This window comes from Talpa europaea (assembly GCF_964194135.1).
Source record: "Talpa europaea genome assembly, chromosome: 6".
Lineage (NCBI taxonomy): Eukaryota > Metazoa > Chordata > Mammalia > Eulipotyphla > Talpidae > Talpa > Talpa europaea.
In genome coordinates, this window is record NC_140072.1 from 99,765,242 (window position 1) to 99,789,259 (window position 24,018).

A 24,018-nucleotide genomic window follows, 5' to 3' on the forward strand; every position below is an offset into this window, starting at 1 on the left:
TGCGAAGCTGCCCGCGGCCTCTGCGGTGCCGGTTCAATCCCCGGCTGCTCCCCGGCCACCTGAGGAGGGTCCCACATGGCGCGCAGACCTCTCCTGCCGCCCGCTGCTCCCCTCAGCAGTGTACTTCGGTCCTTCTGCCTGTTCTGCTCCCGCTCTGGCTCTGGTGAATTCTCTCACCCTCCCGCGCTTCTGACTGTACCCAGTGCATGTATAAACAAACAAAGAAACAAACAAATAAATAAATAAAACATGCCTCTATAAAAAAATTTAAAAAAAAAATTAAAAAAAAAAAAAGTGCTATATGGGACTTAGTGTGTATTCCAAGCAGACTAACTCCATTAGAGGAATCAGAAAGCATTTGAGAAAGCAGCTGAGCAGAGACTGAAAGGTTAGTGCAGAGATCCTTGAACTCTGCTCCTAGGAGGTCTTCAGAGGGATATGAGTGTTTTGAGCCTAAAATGGAGTAATGGCAGCCTTTCCATTTTGTTACACTTTCCTGAAGTTTTGATGCTTGCTAACATGTATGTGCTCATAAGAAAGAAGGGGAGAGAAGTATGTAACAAATGGAAATCAGTCAATCCCACTCAGCTCTGCAAGCTTTTTTGCTTGTTGATTGTCAATGGTTTTGTGTGTGTGTGTGTGTGTGTGTGTTTTGCATAGAAGAACTGGAGTATGGCCAGAAGTGTGGGGTATGAAAGAGGATTCATTAGAAACAAGAGTGGCGAGTAGAACAGGTGGATTTACTGAAACACACTGTTAAGGGGAGTCGTGAGCAAGTTAAGAGAGGTCTGCTGCGCCTTCTGTGGGTTAGCTCCCTGGCTAGGGATCAAATTCAGGCCTTTGCAGTGATAGTGCTGAGACTGAACCCCTAGGCCACCACGGAGGCCCATGATTGTCAATGGTTATAATTTTACATTTACGTAGATCAGATAGTTATCATTTCTGATAATAAACTATTCTTTTTTTAAGTGTAGAATGGAAAAGACCAGAATCTTATGAGTCTCTTATGAGTCTCTCTGACCTCAAGTGCCTCTCCCTAACTTAGGTGAGAACCTGCACTAATGTAGCACCCTATCACTTAAACCTCTCCATCAGCAGCAAAGACCTGTAAAGTCAAGGTGAGGGCTCCTGTGAACACAGAATAGAGTTTACTTGATCATACTGGTGATAGTAGCTGATGGACATCACATTTGGAAAAAGCTGTTACGGTTACATGATGCTCAGATCCCCGTGGCCATAGATGTAGTTGTGCTATGACACATTCTTCAGAGCCTATGGACAGAGGTTTTGCAAGGAAACTCAAATGCAGACCTGTGGTGCAAGGAGAGAAACTAAAATCTTTATGTGCATGAGAACAGTCAGATTTGTATACATAGAATTGCCATATTATTTTTATACATGGAACTGTTTGAACTATGCATTAGAAGACTTGGTTTACTTTTGTTCCACACTCAGAACTCCCAATGTGTAGACTTTTAAACCCAAGGAGGCTGACAGAATGGGGTACAGAACCATTAAATGCTTCTACCGCTTTAATTACAAGGCAGCTGCTGTGGTTTAAATACCCCTTGTATTCTTGGAAACTTACTCTTTGCCAGGGAAGGTACCTGTGGGGTAACCAACATGTGTCTGACATAGTCCTTTACTTCTAGAGTCTACCAATTTGTAAATAAAGTCATGGGCTACTGGTCACCAAGATAACCCTCAGTCTATCAAAAAGGGGGCCCAGGGAGGCTGTGACCTGCTGAGAACTGTGCCCATTCTTCCACTCTCAGCTCAGGGCCCTCTCCCACACCAAACCCCACCACTCCAACAAACCACCTGGCAGTGGACTTTACATTTAACAAAAGCAGCATCTAGGATTTTTAATCTAGTGATTGATAGAGTAATGATCAGGATATACTGGATCAAAAATTTTATATACAACCTCCTATAAAGCTCAAAAAGCAGAGACCCATGTGAAGCAGTTCTTTTAATTTTTGAGAAAGAAAATCAGAAAAGTAAAATTGGGTTGGAAGCTTGCCCTCCAGTGGGGAAACACTGAACTAACAATTACATACAGCCCTGACCTGGGAAATCTTACCTGGGAATGAAGTACTTATGGGCTCAACCAGGGCACTGCCCTAAGAGAACTGACTTTTGTTGAGACAAGGCTTTAAAAACATATGAGGCCAGACCAACAAGATAGTACAAAATATTACATGGTTAGGAAGCATGACAAACAGAAGGAATACAATGCAAAATTGGAATGCAAAAGTGTGGCTGTTGGTACTGAAAAGCTGTGTGGTTCTAGAAAGTTCATCCTGATTAGCTTATTGTCATGTAAAATGATACTGCCTCTCCCACAAGGTGACTATGAGGGTCAAATGAGATTAGTGTCAGTACTTAGTGACTTTAAACATTCTGGATACTTTGTGCTGTGTTTCTTATCTAAGACAGACCAGGTTGGTGACCTTAGAGAGCATACAATCAAGCTAAATAAATGGATTGCCCAAATAAGTGGACAACTCCCACCTTACATAGCTGTCTTTGAAGTTTGGAAAAAGGATCCCTAGGGGTGGGTGAATTGTGAAAAGATAACTCTTATGGCAAAAACTATTAGATAAATTAACATAATACTCATTGGTCACCTATAACTATTTAAACAGCAATTAAAATTCAGTCCTCAGGTAAGCCAGTCCTCAGGTAGCATGCAAAAACTACATGTGGCTAGGACTACCAAATTCTGTATTACATGGCAGACAGATTAAATAGGTAAATGAAAGACTGATAAAAACATAATTCATTGCCATTGTTTTTTTTCCTCTTCCTTTACAGTTGGTTGGGACTTTTAAAAATTTGACTTCTTACAAGATCTTCTCATTGTCTTTGATTTTCTGCAGATTACAATATGCTTAGCTATACTAAGAAAACTCAGAAACCCAATATAGGGTTTTCTGAGCTTCCTAGATATGTGATTTGTACAGTGTCATTATTTTGGAAAATTCTCAAAACAAAGAACAAGGTGAATGAATGCAAAAGTTATGATACTGGATTCAAGGTGTCCTGCAGGCTGTAAAACGCAGAGTGCTTTTTTTGTTGTTGTTCAAATGATTTTAATTATTGAAATGCACATTATTTTTAAATATAAAGTTTAAAACCTGGGGGGAAAGACCGTGCCAGCTACATTAATTTTAGACAAAACAGACTTTTGAGCAGGGAAAATTACCAGGGATAAGGAGAGCATCATTACATAATGATAAAGAGGTGAATTCTCCAATAAGACATAACAATCCTTAAGGTGTATGTGCCTAACAACAGAACATCAAAATGCACAAGAGGAAAACTGATAAAGACCAATTGTCTATTATAGTTGGAGACATAAACACCCATCAATCAATAATTGATAAGAGCATATAACTGGAAAATCAAGATAAAAGTTTAACTGAACAGTACCATCAATCAACAGGATCTGACATTTATACATTACTTCAACCAACCACAGAAGAATATGCATTTTTCTCAAACTCACATTTAATATTCACTGATATTTTGGTCACAAAAAACACTAGTAAACCTAAAAGAAGGGAGTTCATACAAAGTCTACTCTCAGACCACAAAGGAATTTAATTAGAAATCAATAATAAAAAGAGTTTAAAAAATTCCTAAATATTTGGAGATTAAACAACATACTTTCAAATAAAGTATGTCAAAGTTGAAATCGCAAGAGAAATTTGAGTATGTTAATAAAAAATACAAATAATCAACATTTGTGGGATGCAGGAAAAATAGCACTTAGAGAAAAATGGGTAGCAGTGTTAGAAAATGATCTTTTAGTCAATAATTTAAGAATCCTCCTGAAGAAACCAGAAAAAAAGTAAATAATATACAGAACAGGAAAGAAAGAATGGAAACCAATGTCATGTAGATAATAAATGCCACCAAAAGCTGGTTCTTTGAAAAGATAAAAATTGATAGCCTCTAGACAGGCTCACCATCTGAGAGAGAGGACAAATTCCTAATACCTAATACCAGAAAAGAAAGAGGGGTCATCACTACTAGCCCATTGACATTAAAAAGTCAATAAAGGAACATTATGCACAACTCTAGGCCTACAAACCTGATAATTTATATGAAATGGACCAATTCCCTGAAAGATAGGAATGGCAGAATTAGATTATTTAGGGCCCATGCCAGCAATCCAGATCTTTGATCTCAAGATCTTCAGTCACAACTACAAAGATCACATATTCACAAGTTTCGAGTATTAACATAGACATGGGGGGGGGGGCTACCACATTATGTAGCTTACCATACCTACTGAAACACAAGAAAGGCGGGCTGAAACATGAGATTTGTTGAAATAGCAGAATTGTAAACATAGTTTGGGCTCACTAATATGCAGGCATCAGTCTGTGAGAGTACATAATCCTTGGTAACAGCCTTGAGGAAGCTAAGAACAAGTTTAACTCAACCAATGTTGGGACTTTTTTCTTGGCACATGGGATAGAAGAATGGAATAATGAAGTTAAAAAGAGTTGAACTGATGGGATATGAAACCAAAAAATTAAAGTCTAGTGGCAAAAGCTAATTGGGAAAAGTCATGGGAGGTTGTAAAGGGGTTGAACAGCTATGAAAGGGATATCCAAATGAGGTTAAAAGGAATAGGAGATCAGGGTCAGAGTAGCTTTCATGACTTCCTTGGGCCTCTCCCGTGGCGAAGCGGGTTGAGCGCCGCGCTATGAAGCTGTCTGCAGCCTCTGCAGCGCGGATTCCATCCCGGCTGGCCGGCGAGAATCCCACATGGTGGGGCAGACCTCTCCTGTCGCGCCTGCTGCTTCCCTTAGCAGTGTATTTCTGTCGTCTGCCTGTTCTGCTCCCTGTTCTACCTCTGGTGGGTCTTCTCGCCCTCCCGCGCCTCTGGCCTATACCCCAGCTTTTATAAAAATAAATCTTAAAAAAAAAAAAAATCAAGGAGTCACTAAGGGATTGGTTAGTTTAATTAAAATGAAGAGAAAAATCACTTAATAAGTTAGAGAGATCAGGAAACTAACAGAACAATCAGTGTTGAATTTGTGTAACAGGCCAAAAGCACCCAGAATGTAAGCATAGCTGGAGACAACAGAAAGTTCTCCAGTCAAGAGAAGTGAACAAATGACAACAATAAAGAGGGCTCTAGGGTGGTACAACCCAGTGTCTTATAATCTTAAAAGAAACCTAGGTTTTTACACAATAGTGGAAGAGTAATGGGCTGGAACCAGAGGCTGGGAGTGAATATACTATGAACACTCTCTCCAGAGGTAGTGAGAAAGTAAACAGCTTCCACTAGAGTCACACAATGGGCACAGATTTCAATAAAGGTTTTCACCAAAGTCACAAAATAAAGGGAAGTATTGAGGGCAGAAATGAAGATGTACAGATCTCTGATAACCACAGAATGGTATGTGGTTAACGGTAATGAGTAATGGTATCTTCAAGCTAAAAGGTGCTCAATAAATACATTAAATGATTCATTCTTTCTGCATTATGAACTTCACCCCTACCAAAAAAAAAGTTCCATAGATTATGAGAAGTTCCAGTGATTTTGCTATTATTTTCAATATAAAAAAATTTGTTTGGCATGTCACAGGCATTCAACAACCATGCCTACATAGCTCCAAAAGATCCCTACTCACATCCCAAGTATACAATGTTTCCACTAAAAATGAAATGGGAATAGGGAGAATGGTAAATTCCACTTCAATACACCAACAGATACACAAACAAATTTCACTAGTTCCAGTGTAATACTTTTGTCCAGTCCTCCATACCTACCACTGTCCTTATCTCCATTGTAGAAAAACTCTATACCTGAAAATTCTACGTGATGTCCAGGAATACTTTTTAACAAGACTGCCACTGAAAATGCAATTTCCACATTAAATATAACTAACTTGTATCTTCTGCAATTGGTGGCTTGCACAGTTGACAAGACTTTTGGTGAGAAAGATTTAATAGTTCTATAGTTATTAAAACACAAAAAAGAGGCCAAGCTGTTGTAGCACCAGAATATATTGGTAGATGGTTGTAAGATTTATGTTTTTATAATTTAAGTTTTATAATTAAGTTTTTACTGCCTCAAGAGGAAAACATTTTGCACAAATATTTTGATAGTATGAAGCAAAAACAAAAAAAATGTGATTTTGTACAAAATAATTTATTACTGCATTATACAGGGTGGCATTATTTTACAGTTTTTCTCCCCAAATTGTATCTAACAGCTAAGAGTGAAAAGAAGTCATTTGAATTAGAACTGTTTGTCTAAATAAAACCTCCCTTCTTAGATTTCTATTTGCTTTAAAGGGAAGTATTCATATTATAGATATACTTACAGTTCTGAAACAAAATAATGAAATATTGCATTTATTACTGCTGTACATGAGAGAAAAAGCTATTCGCCCAGAAAATATTGTTCAACAATGCTATGTATTAAACTAATGACAGTTTAAATTCTTATTTTACTGACATAAGAATGTATTTAGTCAATGTATGGCTATAAGAGTAAGGATATTTCATTATAATTTGTAATCCTTCCTATCATCCTCCCTTGAAGCACACCATTTAATTATAAATGTTTCTTAATACATAAAACACCTTAGTCAGAAAGGCATAATTATTGCCTGTGGGTCTTTAAAACTGGTCTATTACATGCAACAAATTACTAGTGGATTTCCATTACCAAGGCAAACCAATCTCCACATCTGAATCATCTACATAAACCTGGAGTATCCTCATTCAACTAGAAAGTATCATTTTCATGAATATTAAAAAGGAAATTGTAAAGCATGAAAAAAAAATGAGAAAAAGAGCAAGTTAAATTTTAAAATAAACCTCAATGTCTGTCAAGAAGAGTTCCATATTGTTTTTAATACACAATTAACACTTTAAGATTGAGGTGCTTTAGTTTTAAAAAACACGCAAATAAACAATAAAACAAACCAGTTAAGAGATCAAAACTTAGGTCCTGAAACCAGGATCGAAAGAATACAGAGGGGTTACACACAACTTAGGTTAATAAGAAATTATGAATGATACAGAAACGACAGCACCTATCACAATGATGATAATTTGAGAATTTAAGAAACTGTACAAGTATAAACAATTTCAACAAATATTTATGCAAATTGGCAGTAAGATAAATAAAATAAGCTCATGGAATACTCCATTTAGAAATTCCAATTTTCTCATTTCATATCTACATTAAGACCCTGGAAAAGAAACTCTTATCTGAATTTATTTGAGTGTGCAAGAAGTCAATTTTTAATGACATTTCAAATTTCATTTCCCAAGACATCATAGTTAGCTGTATGGTTTAGTGCTGCACTATGGCCATCAACTTCATTCACAGGAGGTAGGAAAGCCGATGTAAAAGGAAGCAAATTATGACAGGCCATTCTGTATTCTTCATATTGGGAATTACAATTCCCAAAGCTGCCATCAAGCAGTGCCTCAGAAACCTTTATTAAAGTCTATTGGAACAAAGAGAATAAAGATTATTTTTAAAAAGCTTCATTAATAATTACTTTACTCAAGAGGTAATGTGTTTATTAACCAACAGAAAGCTGAGTAGGCATCAGTCTAAAATAATTTCTTGCTATCTACAGTGAAGAATCACCTCAGAAAAGGAAGATATTAAATATAAAAATCAACTGCAAAGTTTTTAATAAAGCAGTAAATTCCTATTTATTTAAAAAGGAGATTCACTTTTTTTTGGATAAATTTTTGTTGTAATAACATTGGCTCATATAACAATTTGTAGATTTCTCATATCCAACATGAGAATTTGACATCTGTATATTCTACATCATGACTGCCACTAAAAGTACAGTTTTCATTTGACATCATACAGTGGAGCCCCTCCACTCCTTTCATCCACCCACCTCTAACACCGCTTTTCTTCACTGGTAACCTCCAATCTATTCCCTGTATCTTAGTGTTTTTGTTTGTTTTGTTTTTCCATTTGCTGTGTTTCTTCCATATGTGAGTGCAATGATATGTGTCTGTGTCTCTCCATCTAATATTTCACTTAATATAATCCCCCCTCAAAGTCCAATGTTGTTGCCAATAACATGATTTCATCTATTATTTTTTTAAAGCTGAGTTTTTTCCTTTGTGTATGTATATATTTTCTTTATCCATTCATCCATGATGTACACTTAGGTTGTTTCCATATCTTTGCTATTATAATAAATATCAGGTACATATTATAACTTTTAATATACTTCAGATACAGTGAGTGGAATAGCTGGATCATAAGCAGTAAAATTCTAATACAGTAGACCCCAACTTTACGAGACTAATCCATTCTGCAGATGTGATCATATGGTGAAAATATCATAATGTGATCCCAGTAACACAATGATATTGTGTAACACATTAGTTCGTTCTAAGACAGCATAATTTGAAAATTCTGACACATAACTAAGCTTACGTAAGACTGATTTACACAAGACAACAAAAACTATGAATTTCATTTTTATTGACATTAAAAAGATATTTAAAAATAAGTGAAGTAACAAAATGGAAAAAGTTATTTCACATTTATTTAGAGTTGGCTAATAGAGTGAGAAAAACCAAATTCTCATACCAATTCACTAACTTTGAAACCATTATGACACTATAACTATCTAAATTTAATTGAAATTTTCCTTTTAATAAGCTATTTAGGAACCACTATTTTTATGCAATTCAACAACCACTTGTATGAAAGACCTAAAGACTAAAAAAAAATTTCCATACTTTACTAAAAAAAAAACAAAACCCACAGACCCACATGACAATTACACCAATAAATACAGTATGATTCAGTTGCATACTCAGTTATTTATATTCCCCACCCACAAGATCTAGTTGGTGACAATCATTATGAGACTATTAAATTGTAATAAAAAAGGACTCATCATAAAATGACTGTATAATGGACAGATCCTATAAAAGAGGAGGCTATTCTACTTGAAAAAGTGAATCTGTAGTTGCTCAAAAATGTAACATTAAACCTATCACATGATCTACCCACTGAATTTGTAAATATCTATCTAAAGAATATAAAAATACTAATTTAGAAAGATATATGCACCCCTATGTTCACTGCAGCACTATTTACAATAGCCAAGTTAAGGAAACAACATAAGTGCCATCAATGGATGACTGGATAAAGATGATGTGGTGTGTGTATGTGTGTGTGTATATAATACATATAATACATATATACATATATATACACATACATTATATATATACATACCCACACACATAAAGGAACGCTACTCAGCTATTAAAAAAGATAAAATCTTGCCATTTGCAAAAACATGGATGGAACTAAAGGGGTTTATGCTAAGCAATATAAGTCAGAAGGATAAAGACAAATACCAGATGATTTCAATCATATGTGGAAAATTAAAAACAAAGATCAGAAAAAACTAAACCAAAACAGACCCTTGGATTCTGACTGCAGAAATAGTATTAACAGAGGGGAAGAGAGGGTGGAAGCAGAGAATGGAGGGAGTCCAGGGGACTATGGAAGAAGATTATTGATATTTTGTAATAGGTGTGGTATAATGTATTTGAATATCCTATATACTTAAAACACAGTTTTGTGAACCAATGTTATCTCAATTACCTTAAATAAAACAAAAGTGAACCTCTAAAATTATGATCATTGAAGTATGAATGTCCTTTATTACTAACAGTTCCCATTTATTGAATGCTTAATCTGTGCCAGGCAGGTACTAAATACTGAAGCATATTTCAGTCAACCTTGCACCAACTCTATGAGATACAGTATTTCTATTCTCATCATATACAGAAGGAAAAGGAAGCCAAGAGGTCACATATGTAACACAAATCAAGACTGGTTGAACTGAGATTCTTAACTTGAAAGCCACTCAGTAATTACAGTGTAAAGATACATGTTTTGGGGCCTCCCCGGTGGCGCAGCAGTTGAGCGCTGGGTTGCAAAGCTGCCCGCAGCCTCTGCAGCAACGGTTCGATCCCCGACTGCTCCCTGGCCACCGGAGGAGGGTCCCACATGGCGCGCAGACCTCTCCTGCCGCCCACTGCTCCCCTCAGCAGTGTACTTCGGTCCTTCTACCTGCTCTGCTCCCCGCCCTGGCACTGGTGAATTCTCTCACCCTCCCGCGCTTCTAACTGTACCCAGTGCTTATATAAATAAAAATAAATCTTAAGGAAAAAAAAAAAAAAAGATATATGTTTTGCTAGATCACTGCATATCTATAAATTTGTAATAATCACTCTGGAAAATCTTACCTTTACATTTTTATCTTTAATAGTTTCATCTAGTCTAGTAGCTATAGCAATTGCTTTTTCTTGTCTTGACTTGTCCAGAAAATACATCATTTTAGCACCTGAAATAACAAGACATTTCAAAGTGAACATTCTTATGTATTACATCTGATCTGATTTTATATATATATAATACTCTGATCAGTGATTTCGTATGTGGTTCCAGCAGTTAGTCAGCACTGGGCTATTACTCCTACCAGCTCTCAGGTATCAGTTTTGATTAAGTCTTCCCAACTACCATTAGCACCATCCCATCTGATAGCCTGGGGCCCCAATATTACAAATCAGGACTTTTTCTGTCACAAAGAGATGGTGAATTGATAAGTTTTTTTTTTTTAAAGATTTATTTATTTCTCCATATAAGAACCAGGGAACAGGCCAGATGCACGGGAGGGTGAGAGGATTCACCAGAGACAGACGGGCGGGGAATGGATCAGGCAGACTGATGAAATACACTGCTGAGGGGCGCAGCGGGCAAGACAGGAGAGGTCTGCTGCACCATGTGGGATCCTTGCTGGCCAGCCGGGATCAAACTGGCACTGCAAGGCTTCGGACAGCCTCACAGTACAGCGCTCAACCACCCGCACCACTAGGGGAGGCCCAAGTTGGTAAAGTTTTACAGAATATAAACAACTGCCCCTCCTCAGAAATTATGAGACTGAACATTTAAGTATGAGCTGCCTTATAGCATTCATCAATATGTCAAAATTTGAAGGAAATAAAAAAGAGATACCATAAAAGAAAACATCTAAGGAAGAAAATTGTCACATGGGAGTATGTGTGTGGGGGGGTCGGAGGAGGACTGAGAGGACGGAAAAATGCATATTCACAAGTTTTTAAAACTATTTGTTAATAAAACATGTTTATATTCCTCCTGTAAATTATATTGCTCATATTGTAAGCTCACTTTTCTATTGGGCTTTTATTTACATGATTTAGTGTTAATTTCTAACAGCCTTATTAGTTTTTTGTTACATATCTATGTATACTTTCCCCAATTGGTCTTTTGATTTTCTTTATGGTGTTTTCTTTTTTTTTTTTTTTTTAAAGATTTATTTTTTATTTATACAAGAACCGGGGTATAGGTCAGATGCGCAGGAGGGTGAGAGGATTCACCAGAGACAGAGCAGGGAACAGAACGGGCAGACAGATGAAACACACACTGAGGGGACCAGCGGGCGAGACAGGAGAGGTCTGCTCGCCATGTGGGCTGCTGCAAGGCCGGCGGGTATCGAACCGGCACTACAGAGGCTTCGGACAGCTTCACAGTGTGGCGCTCAACCGCCTGCACCACCAGGGAAGCCCCTTCTTTACGGTGTTTTCATGTGATGAAAAATATCTTTCTTAGAATTTCATACAATGTTTGGAAAGGCATTTCCCATAACTGTAATAATGTTTTGTTCCACTAATGTTCATGAAGAGAAACATCCACCCTTACTGACAAATTTTGTAATTTTTCATAGGAATTCGTTTTTCTCCATAGATATCAGAACTGGAAATATTCCCGTTAAACAAGAAAGCTTAGTTTTTATTTATTTATTTGTTTGTTTGTTTATTTATAGGATTTATTTATTTATGCATACAAGCGCTGGGATATAGGTCAGAGGAGGGGGGTGAGAGGATTCACCAGAGACAAAGTGGGGAACAGAATAGGCAGATTGACTGAAGTATACTGCTGAGGGGGCAGTGGGCGAGACAGGAGAGTTCTGCTGTGCCATGTGGGTGATCCCTGGCCGGGAATCAAACTCATGCTGCAGTGGCTGCAGATAGCTTCATAGTGCTGTGTCTTAACCCCTTGTGCCACCAGGGAGGGCCCCAAGAAAGCTCAGCTTAAAATATTTAATTAAGTACATGGCTTAAAGTGAGAGCACAATTATAGTATGTGCTTCATTTTTTCCCCAATTGACTCTTCACAATCTTTTGTCTAGTGTTGCATTTATGCCACCATTTTATGAATTTTTTAAAATATTTATTTATTTATGCATACAAGAGACTCTTATGCATACATGAGACTGGGGTACAGGCCAGTGGTGTGGGGGGCCGAGAGGATTTACCAGAGACAAAGCGGGGAACAGAACAGGCAGATCAACAGAAGTACACTGCTGAGGGGAGCAGTGGGTCAGGAGAGATCTGCTGCACCATGTGGGTTGCTCCCTGGCCGGCTGGGAATCGAACTGCTGCAGAGGCTGTGAACAGCTCCACAGGCTACGTCTTAACCCCTTGTGCCACCAGGGAAGCCCCCATTTTATGAATGTGTATAAACTGCTGAAAATCCTTCTTGTACTAATGCATGATTATAAATAAATCCTAAAGATACAACATACATAAAGCAAGAAAAATACAAGAAAAGGTAAAGCACTCACTACCACACAACCAGAAAACCTTTGGCTTATACTTTAAGTCTTTATCCTTTGTTTATACACAGTTGAGAGTATAGGCAAATTCTGTTTACTTCTCTCTTAATTGTGTTTACCCATTATCACAGTATCATTTTATATGACTAGTTGGTATTCCATCCTAAAACTATTTCCCCTACTATTGGACATACATGAAATATTTTTTACTATTTTCCCCATACTTAAACAGAGCATTTCTTTCATCTAACCTTTGCACTTAGTTCTTTCTTTGCTTTTGATTAATTCTTTAAAATTATTTACAGGCCTCCCTGGTGGCGCAGGGGTTAAAGTCTCAGCGCTATCAAGTTATCAGTAGCCACTGTGGCATGAGTTCAATTCCCATCCAGGGAGCTAACCCACATGGCATAGCAGACCTTTCCTGTCTCACTGCTGCTCCCCTCAGCAGTGTTATTTCAGTAGATCTGCCTATTCCGCTTCCCACTCTGTCTCTGGTGAATCCTCTCCCTTCCTGTGCCTAAGGCCTACACCCCAGTTCTTGTATGCATAAATTAAAAAAAAAAACTTTAAAAAAATAAAATTATTTATAGAAGTGTGATTAAATCTAAAGAAACAGGTAGGTAAAGCTCTCAATAAAAATGAGCCTCCCTGGTGGTGCAAGGGATTAAGAAGCAAGCCATGAAGCTATCCACAGCCACTGCAGCACGAATTCAATCCCCAGCCAGGGAGATACCCAAATGGCATAGCAGACCTCTCCTGACTCGCACGCTGCTGCTCCCCTCGGCAGTGTATTTCAGTCAATTCGCCTGTTCTGTACCCCACTGTCTCTGGTGAATCCCCTCACCTCCCCCACCTCTGGTCTGTACCCCAGTTCTTGTAAGTGTAAATAAATAAATCTTTTTTTAAAAAAAAAAGGATGACTGTTTTCCTAAATGGCAGAGACAACTTACACTTTAAGCAGCAAAATACAAGCATGCTTGTTTACCTCTTTACCATACTTTAATCTCCTTTCACCAAACAAAAAAACCTTTGCTATTTCAAAGATCAAAAATTTCAAAGATACCAATAAATGGTACTGTATTCATTTTTTTCTTTAATAGATAATAGAGAGATTGAATATCGTCCAAAATGGTTTCCTCCTCTTTATCCTATTCTTTTTTCCATAAACATTTTAATCCTGGGAGCTACATACCTGAAAGCAAATGCTGAAGAGAGGTAGCATTATGTTTGAGAAAATCCTCATTAAAACTTTCCAAATCCTTGTTGACAAATATTTTTTGCATTTCTTGAAAAAGAACTTTGCTCACAATGTCTGGAAGATTACTATGATTAGACACTATAAAAAGCAAAAATCAGGGTTTAAACAGTTTTTGGCTGTTACTTAAAATCAACTCGAATAGATTTATATTTATTATTAAGCTTGATACATTTTACAGAGTAAAAAACACCGCTGATCCTTTGGAATATATATTCTAACCTAAAAATGCACTCATTTCTAGTATCTTTTTGCAGTACGTTTAATTCAGAGATAAATGTATATCATTTAAATAAATACTTACAAATTAAATACTTTACAAATGTTATTTTTTTGTATTTTTCATTGTGCAAATTTCTTTAATTTTCAGCTTAATGGAAGACAGCTCAATTTTCATATTTTCTTCTACACAAACGTTGCATTTTTTTATACTTACCAGATTTAGAAAACTTAATTAAACACTCATGTAACCATGGGTTATTACTGTTGATGGCAAAAGCTCGTTTGACAGACTGCAGCATTAACAGAAACTTTCCTGTGTCAGAAAAAAATATAAAAGTAACAGCATCAGTATGTATGTATGTTATTTTCTTCACTTTATTTTAGCCTCAAAATGTTGTATTTCCTATAACTTTCATAAGCAAAACTCTAAGCTAGCTGGTTGTCAAAGACAACAATCTTCTAAAGAAAAGCTTGAGAAATCATGACATTACTTCAAGCAAACAATCTGTATAACTGTTTCAACTATTTTAAAAATGGTTTTGACCATAATATTCTATTTTTATTTATTTTTTTAAGATTTATTTATTTATGCATACAATAGCTGGGATACAGGCCAGAGGTGTGTGTGGCGGGGGTGGGGGGGGGGGGTGAGAGGATTCACCAGAGAGGGAGTGGGGAAGAGAACAGGCAGAATGACTAAAGTACAATGCTGAGGGGAGCAGCGGGCGAGTCAGGAGAGGTCCACTGCGTCATGTGGGTTGCTCCCAGGATCGAACTGATGCTGCAGAGGCTGCAGACAGATTCATTGGTTGAGTCTTAACCTTTGCGCCACCAGGGAGGGTCCCTTGACCATAATATTCTAATTCACTACTTAGTGAAGTTATGTGTAACAGGAAAAAAGGATTATCAACTTTTGTGGAAAGTTAAAATGGAATTCTAGAAACAAAAATATATCTAACAAAGATTACATGTAATACAACCAAATATACTAATATATCAAAGGATTAAAAACTGAATTCAAACTATTACCTTTTCTAAAATATATTTCAAATGCTAATAGGTGAGTGTCAATGTTATCAGCAACAAGGTTCTTAAGAGGAATAAGGAACTTGATAGCTTCTTCTAATGGATTTTCTATCTATTTTAAAACAGAAAACAAAATTATTATATTTAAAAAAAAAAAACACAAGTCAAATTCCCCTAAAATTTTATATTAATATATACCTGAAGTAATTTATACAGTTCTTTTATACAGCTAAATATGTATATGAAGCCATTCTAAAACTATCATCTATAAGCAAATTTAAAGGAAACAGACAATAATTTCCAAAATGGAAATCCAAAAAACATTGTTTTTCTGACAAAATCAACATAATTTTATTTTAAAAATACAGCAAATTGTTCCAGAAACTTCAGGATATGGTACATTAAGTACTGATGTACCACAAACATCTAAAGTAAGAAAACAATATAAATGCACCACAAAATTTTAAAAAATGACAAATTTAAAATAATTATACTACACTCAATGAATTAACCAAAAATATTTCCCTAAATCTGGTCCCCAAATAACAATTAACACTTTAAAAAAAATACTGGAGAAGAGGGGCTCTGCTCCCCTTAATAGCTAAAACACATAAAGCTAGATATATAAAATGCTCTCACATTTAATAAACTGGACTGCTGCTATAACAAATTACCAAAAATATGACAAATTTATCCCTAGGTTTAATCCAACAAGAGTCTCACTGGGCTTAACATGTCAGGAGGACTGTACTCCCTATGGGACAATGTTTCAACACCTTTTCAGCTTCCTAAGGCTGCCCACATTCTTCTCGTTCTTCTCCCTCTATCTTCAAGACAAGTATCAGAGGGTTGAGTCCTTGTCACAGCACTCTGACTTCCTCTCCTACCTCACTCCTCCACTTTAAGGACCTCTCCTACCTCACTCCTCCACTCTAAGAAGTCTGTGATTACATAGGTGCACCTAAATAATTCAGGTTAATCTACCCTACTTTAAAAGCCAGCTAATTACCACCTTAAATTCCATCTGCTATCTTAATTCCCCTTTGCAAAGTAATGCAACATAATCACAGGTTCCAGAATTAACCTGTGGACATTTTTGGAGGGCCATTATTCTGTCTACCACAACTACAAATTCCATGTATCATTAACATTTGCCGAAATGTGCATATTATCACTCAAAAGTCATTGATGACTTGCAATGACCTTGAAATATGACAAGTCTTCTGATTTACATATTTGAACAAATCACATTTATGGTCAGAAGAACAAAAACATAAATTTTATTAAATAAAGTAAATTTCTCTCACCCTTTCTAATTTTTCAGGTATAAGTTCTTCTTTAAGACTATTGGCTTCTTCTTCTTCTTCATCTCTTTTTTTCTTTTGATTTTTTTGTTGACGCTCCCTTTCTGCATGCTTTCTCTCTTCTTCTAATTTAGCTTTTTTCTGAGCTCTTCTCTGCTTGCTAAGCATTTTCTTCAATTCTTTAGCTGACAAGTTTTCTATTGTGAATGAATGAATGGAATCAGTTTCCATTTTCTTACATTCTTCTGCAATACATACTATTAGTATAGCTTCTTGTGGGGAAAGAGAAAGAGGGAACTATGCAAAAATGTTTAGAAAGTGTGTTCCCAATGACCAGCACAATATCTGGAAAACAAAAGTTCTGATTTCTATACAGTACACATAAATCACTTTATCTCAGTCTCAAGTCCCAAACTGTATAAAATGGGGCTGATAACACCAACTGTACTCTTAGAATACCAGAATACATATGTGATCTCTAAAAACTATATAAGTATTATGAATGAAAGATCAGAAATATGCTACTAAAAATATTCCTAGAAATTAACATTTTTTTAATGATTTTTTTAAAATTTATACAAGAGCAGGGGTGTAGGCCAGATGTGCGGGAGGGTGAAAGGATTCAACAGAGATAGAGCAGGGAACAGAGCAGATAGACTGACGAAATACACTGCCAAGGGGAGCAGCTGGAGAGACAGGAGAGAGATGCTAGCCATGTGGGTTGCTCCGAGGCCGGCAGGGATGGAACTGGTACACTGTAGGGGCTGCTGACAGCTGCACAGCACTGTGCTCAACCGCCTGCACCACCAGGGAGGCCCGAAATTAACATTTTTGTGAATAAAAAGCTGCATAGATATTCTCATTGGCATTATTATTTTCAATAAAGTAAGTACTTGAAGTGGTGAAAGTGTATTTTTCCCCCTAAGGGGTTCAAAGCTATTTGTAGTTACTACTTAAAATAAAAAAGAAGGTAGCCCACATACATTTCTATTGTTCCTGAATTTAACTTACTTAAGAGAAAAAAATCCAAGTCATTCTATGCATGATTTAGAAATATCAGCTACAGAACATCATCCTTTTAATTTTTTTTCTAAATTTTCCCTCTACTTTTTCTCTTTTTTCCCAAAACAGTTGTTTAATGTTGTCATCATTTGACAATATATTTTTCTGTGTATTGTTTATCAATGGCATCCTGAAATTTAGTGATCTCTTCAAACCTTTAATTAATGCAAGTTCTTTTCAGTTACCTGAATTTATTTCTTGTTGTTTGCTTTCATTGGCTAAGGGGCTGTCATACAATTTCAAGTATATTTCAATCGCTGATCTAGCAGCCTTGAAATAGAAGGTATGTCTTCTGAGTACATCTTCTAATCTCAAAAGATCAACATAGGCACGGAGGGTCATCTTTCTCATGCAGTATGTATGGAAGTCAAATTGATCATCGGTTATCTCAAAAAAATGCTTAAAAACAAAACCACAAAGCATCTCTTACATTTATGTCAACAGTGTATACCTTTGGGAAAAAAAATTATGCAAAGCCCGAACAAGAGTTTAAAAAGCCACAATTTCATTTAGTTGCCCTCACCAGTAAGATACCCAGTTCTTCTTTGCATTCAACTTAAATTTCTTTTTACAATAAATGACCATTTCCTGTAAATCATGTTTTGTGATGATACTCAATTTTTATGCAGTATGTCAAATAATCAGGTTATTCTTTAAACCTAGAAACTAGCACATATTGATATATTTGTTTTAATGGAATATTTCTTCACAGTAGTCCCCCGCAGATCAGCATGGATTCAGTATTCCCCCAAAATTAGCCAAAGCTCTAAATGAAGAATAAAATATACAGATTCATGTAAAGTGTTTACAAATTAGATTGCTGTACTCAACAAGTTATTAATCAGCTCTTCAAGGCCAAATCCTGTCAACCCCATTCCCACTGCCTGGCACAGGGCCTACCACAGCAGATGTTCAACAAGCACACATTTGTCAATTCAGGAGATAAAAGTACTTATTAGGCATGTAGACCTCCAAATTTCTTAGAACCTCAATTACTTAATCTAAATTAAGGACTACAGAAAACTACAGCCAATTTCATAAGGCTATTAAGGAGGTCAAATAGGAATATAGTTTAATGTTCATCTAAACAGAAAATGCTATATAAATTAAGAGCATTGTGGCTTTCTCCTACTACATTCCCATTAATCTACCTACATTCCACCTTTAGCAGACGTTCTTTATCGGGAATCTATGTATAAATAAGCATAATAACATTTTCCTAAGGAGAAAGAGCAAAGCTTTTATTCAATTCTAAAAGTTTATATCTAATCACCATCCCCTAAAAAAAGTCTAAGAACTAATACCTTATAAGGAAACATTAACCCCCACCCTAATTTTTATTTTTATTTTCTCCTCTACATGCATTTCTACCCCAGTCTTCTTTCTTTTCCCTACTTTAGTTTCTCTAAAAACATAGAAAAATGAATGATTCCATGTTAATATAAACCAAGTTCTTCTACTGCACTACATCCTCCCTGTAATGGAGGTCTGGTACTTGCTGTGCAGAGAACACATTAGTTATTTTCCATATCATCTGACAATTTTAGTAGTCTTGCAATTAGAAACACTACACACAGAATTACATTAAGTACTTGAGACTTTAAGAGAATTCTAATAGGACACAATGTAGAAGTAAAAAAAAAATCACACCCACAGAGAAAAAACGAACATTTCATATTAGTTTGCATTCGTTAATTCAGATCATGTTTTAATAATGTTATGCATTCCTCCCATAATAAGACAAGGAAACTGAAAAATAACATCAACTTAGTTTTATTTCTTTTAATCAGAGGATTACATAGTTGATTAAATTGTTTGTGGTTTTCATTAATGTAAATCACGTTATATCTAGCACCGTAAGAATATCTTAAAATCCAATACAACTAAGGAAAAAGGGCAGTGCCAAAAATCATGAACATATAATGAGATGAAAGCATTTAAGAGATTACAGGACCTTGTTTAGACTGAGAAATATTTATATGAAAGGCAGACAGACGTTTCAAGAGATACTCCTAGCAGTATTAGTAGACAAAGATTTTAAGTCAAGGAAGTCATATGGAACCACAAACCTTTAAGCCATCCGCCTCTTTATCAGTAACAGCCTATAGGCTGCCTCTCTCCAGTTAATGTCTTCCATAAATAGGGTAACCAACTTATCCTGGGTTGCTGAAGGCCTTCTCAGTTTTTCCACTGACAGTCCAGTCAGGAAAGTCTCAAGAACCTATTTGCCCTCAGGCAAACCTGGATGTTGATCACTCTATGCTAGTTAATAGTGGTAGACAAAATGTGGCTAGATTAAATCAGGGAAAGTTAAGATACTACAAAATATCTTTGCTTTAGAAAGGAACAGTACACTGCAGTATCCTACTTTTAAACAAATAATCTTAAAGTGATTTTCTCTTTCTTTTTAACTTTTTTGGAGTCATAGACACAGAGAAAGCTGTAAAGGTTGTACAGAGAGGGTCAATACTTCCTCTCAGTTTCCCCCAAAAGGTTACATCCCACATAATTATAATACAATATCAAAACCAAAAAATTAGCATTGGTATAACAGGTGTACATAGTTCTGTGTTATCTTATCATGTGTAGATTTGTGAAATTGCTAATACTCAAGATACAGGATTATTCCATCACCACAAACATCTCCTTCATACTATCTTAGGGTGATTCTTTAAGTCTCCAAACTCATATAACATTACCAAAAAAAAAAAAAAAACTAGATAACACAACAGATAAAGTCAGCTTCCTGCACTTCAACCAAATATTAACATGACAGGATCACATCACAAGCCAAGTACCCAAATCTCAGCTTATAGCTCATATCTTCAACTCAATTTCCCCTCATTGCAAACACTAATTCTCTTTGGATGAAGGGTGGGGGGAGAGACAGTAGGGTTGCAGGAGATAATACTGGCAGGAATTGCTTAGGCTGTCAAAATTAGTCTTGAATCAAAGAAGACAAGTCAAGTCAGCAAAGAATCAATACTATTCACAGTTAAGAGTATGGTTTTCTTTAGGAATTTCATTAGGCTTTCTCTTATGATCTAGATCCTCCCACCCATTACGTCTCAGAGTTCCTCAAGGAGATTTATAAGAGCACAAGTTTAGGGAGGCAACAGTAATCTCTGTACTTCAAAAATGGTAACAGGACTAACTAGGGTAATAAGTAGCTCCTTTTCCATTATAGAGAATTCATCATCATTACGGATGTGTCAGTGTGATAATGACTAAGATGTACTAGAAGAGAGTTATGAACTTCCTGTAGTTGTGATCTATCAGAAACACTATTTTATCAAAAGTTTGAGAGATATATATAACCTCTTCTTTATAAATAAGCACACTAAAGACATGAAGAATAACCTCAAAAAAAACTCAGTTCATAAAAAAGAAAATATTATAAAATATTATTCAGAACATAAGTTTATATCTAATATTTTGAAGGCAGTAATTTTCTTTGACTATTAAAAACTCAGGTTCTAAACATCAGAGTGGGTTGGACTACATAATCTTTACATATAATCCTAAGGGGAGGACACAAAAGAAAACAGAAAAGTATTATTTGAGCCATTCTAGAATTCTAATATTTCAAATCCAATTATTAAAGAGCTCGTAGCAATATATATATCCCATATATTTATATTCAATAAAATAACTTAGACCTTATTTGAACTTATTTCTCTATTTAGAAGGTAAAACTGCAGTTTTATTTTTGAAAGGTACTAGTTTCTTTACTAAAATATTTAAAGCTAAAAATTAACTCATGAAGATAGCTATACAGTAAGCCTTTGAATTCTTAATTACTCTGAAGCTCTTGCAATTCTATCACTAAATTTTTTTTGATGTTTATTTTACTAGAAAGTAATTTTAGAAGATTTAGTCAGTCAGTAAATACTTAATCACCCTATGTGTACTAAGTACTGACATTTCTACATATGACTACAAAAGTTATCTTATTTTTAGTATGAATTAATATAACATTACAAGTAGCATGAGTGGGATAGTTTATTCCTAGTTCTTTCTCAAACACCAATAGGAAACTCTAAATACAGTTAAAGTGTCTAGCAATTAACCAAATACATAACATAAGTAGACAGTGATTTCTGCCATGCTTTACTCTCTGATAGTTAATATTTCCTGTAATTTTTTTCTTTAAAAATACTTTCTACCAGTCAAATCATATCTCTTGAATTACCAGTAGGTTAAGCTGACATCATAGACTTTTTTTCCCTATTAGCCAAAATCACTAAAAATTTAAGGGAAAGCACAACCTAAGTGGAACTTAGTAGTGGAATACCTATTCATTATATTCTAATAATCATCCCAAAATATTAAAAACAAAGTAACATAGTTATTCAGAATAGGAAGAATAGAATTGAAGGTAGAGATTACAGTTACAATGTCCCTAAGGATGGTCAATGTTCAATTCTTAATTTTCCAGAAAATCTGATAAATTTCTACCGACTTTCTAGAGTTACTGATCTTAAGCGTTTAGCTGCCTCTTCAAACAATCTACCACCTCTTGAGAATGTGTCTTTCCTTAATAACAAGAAGAATGCTTTTAAAGTGATGATCATCTTAATGGGAATGTCAAAACAAGCTAGTAATCTACAGTTACTAGCCTGATTTAAACTAAAATGCACAGATATTGCCTGAATGTTCACCTATCATTACGGGCTTTGTATTTTTCCAGACAAGAGAGACTTTCCCCAGATACATAAAGCTATGATACCCGGGCCGGGTGGGGCGGGGGTGGGGGGAGCAACCAGTAATACACATGCACACATGTGCACACACACAAGCACGCACACATGCACACAGCAGTAACTACGTTATTTCTAAAAAGGCTCAGGTATAATCCTAATACCAATTTCCATCAAAAGCCACCCCCTAAAATGTAGGCTTTAGGGGAGTGACATAACCTCAAAAACTTCACATGGGGAAAAAGGCCAAAGTGACTGCCAGAGTGCAGACATCAGGCTCACCTGACTATGATGCCTGTGGTTTTATACTGCGTCAGATGGGAACAGTGGTGCCGATTGACCCCACAACTGAGGGCTGCTGAGTACTGCCTCAGGGGTGCATTTGTGGCTCTTTTCCTCCTGTTGTCCATTTGGAAGGAGAGTGCTTCAGAGATGACAAAGAACAGGAAAACAAAAATTCACACAAAGGAAAAGAAAAGTTCCCTCACTAAGGTATCACACACATAATCCTAAAAGCAAGTAATAAAATAAGCCTGCAAACCAGCCGTTTGCTGTACAGAGTAGTGAATGTGAGAACAAATATCCTGGGAAGACAAACTGGAGAGAGGCTGACTACAGAGCAGAACCTGATGTAAAGGGGAAAGAGATGGCCACCAGCTTGTGTATCCTTCTAGGCTAATGCTGAAAATCAAGTAATAGCTCAATTAAGGAATAGAATTTTTGAAAATATGTTAACAATGGCTTACTAATCTCTTCCTTCTTCCTTCAGAAAATACGTAGCATGTTGAAATCATAGCCACTAAAGAATCAAAAAAAAAAAAAAGCCATTTATTCACAACCTCTGATTGTTTGAAAGAAAAAGGATAAAGAATTCTTTCTTTTAAAATGAGATTTCCAAAGTAATTAGAAGAGGTAGATGATCTCATGTAGACATCTACCTGCCTTTTGTTCTGGTCTGGTCACCTTATAGGAGAAAAGTGAAGTCAAGTCTATCAACTTACCCTCTCTACTTCATGGCATTTTTTCAAGGCATCCCCGTATCTCCCCAAACGCTGGTAAGCTGAAATGCATTCTGTCTGAAACCACATACACTGCATTTCATTGAGATTTTCCATGGCAGATGTTCCTTCCTGAAATGGAAGCATTTATAACTATAGGAAGCAAACAACACAAAACATCCCATAACTACAAGTATTAGTATGACAATAAATAGCAACTAAGGATGTATCATGTGCTTCCCATAAGCTCCTAGTGTTTTAATGGAGGAGGGACGGATTATGTGCAGTGAAATAGAAATAAGTCAGAAGGGAAAATAAAAATATTGGATGGTTTCACTTCAGGAAGAATTACAGGGAAACCGAACAAAGTGTGGGGGGAAAAAGAAAAAACCTGCATGCAAACTATAGATCTAAGGCATACAAGATAGGGGGAGGAAGAAGGCTCCCAACAGGGGAGGGAAGAAAACAAAGGACTATGGAATGGTAGTGATGAGAGATTTAGAGGGGCAACACCTGAGGGGAGAAATCAAATACTGTAGAAAAATGAACAATATAAGAAAATAATAAAATTTAATTGAAAAAAAAAAACTCCTAGTGTTTTAGAACTGTATAGTCCTATTACCCAATTTTGTGGGGATATTCAACACTACAAAGAAAACTCCAAGTATTAAATACCAAAGGTTTATACAAACTATTTAAGACAGTAACTTTAAAAAGCCCATCTTCTGCCTTTTGTTTTTTGGGTTTTGCTGGGCTTTGCTGACTGCTTTCTGCACT

General features: G+C 36.1%; 1 protein-coding gene across 1 annotated transcript in view; it reads right to left on the reverse strand.

The window, feature by feature from the left end:
* Positions 1–7,289: 7,289 nt before the first annotated feature.
* Positions 7,290–24,018, reverse strand: part of NAA16 (N-alpha-acetyltransferase 16, NatA auxiliary subunit) — a gene marked incomplete at both ends in the record, with an annotated part of 56,883 nt that continues 40,154 nt past the window's right edge. Inside the window, 8 exon segments of the mRNA XM_084234894.1 lie at positions 7,290–7,487; positions 10,285–10,382; positions 13,867–14,010; positions 14,366–14,464; positions 15,181–15,289; positions 16,485–16,678; positions 17,729–17,942; positions 23,245–23,373. Of these exon segments, the coding sequence (XP_084091020.1) occupies positions 7,290–7,487; positions 10,285–10,382; positions 13,867–14,010; positions 14,366–14,464; positions 15,181–15,289; positions 16,485–16,678; positions 17,729–17,942; positions 23,245–23,373 (1,185 nt within the window).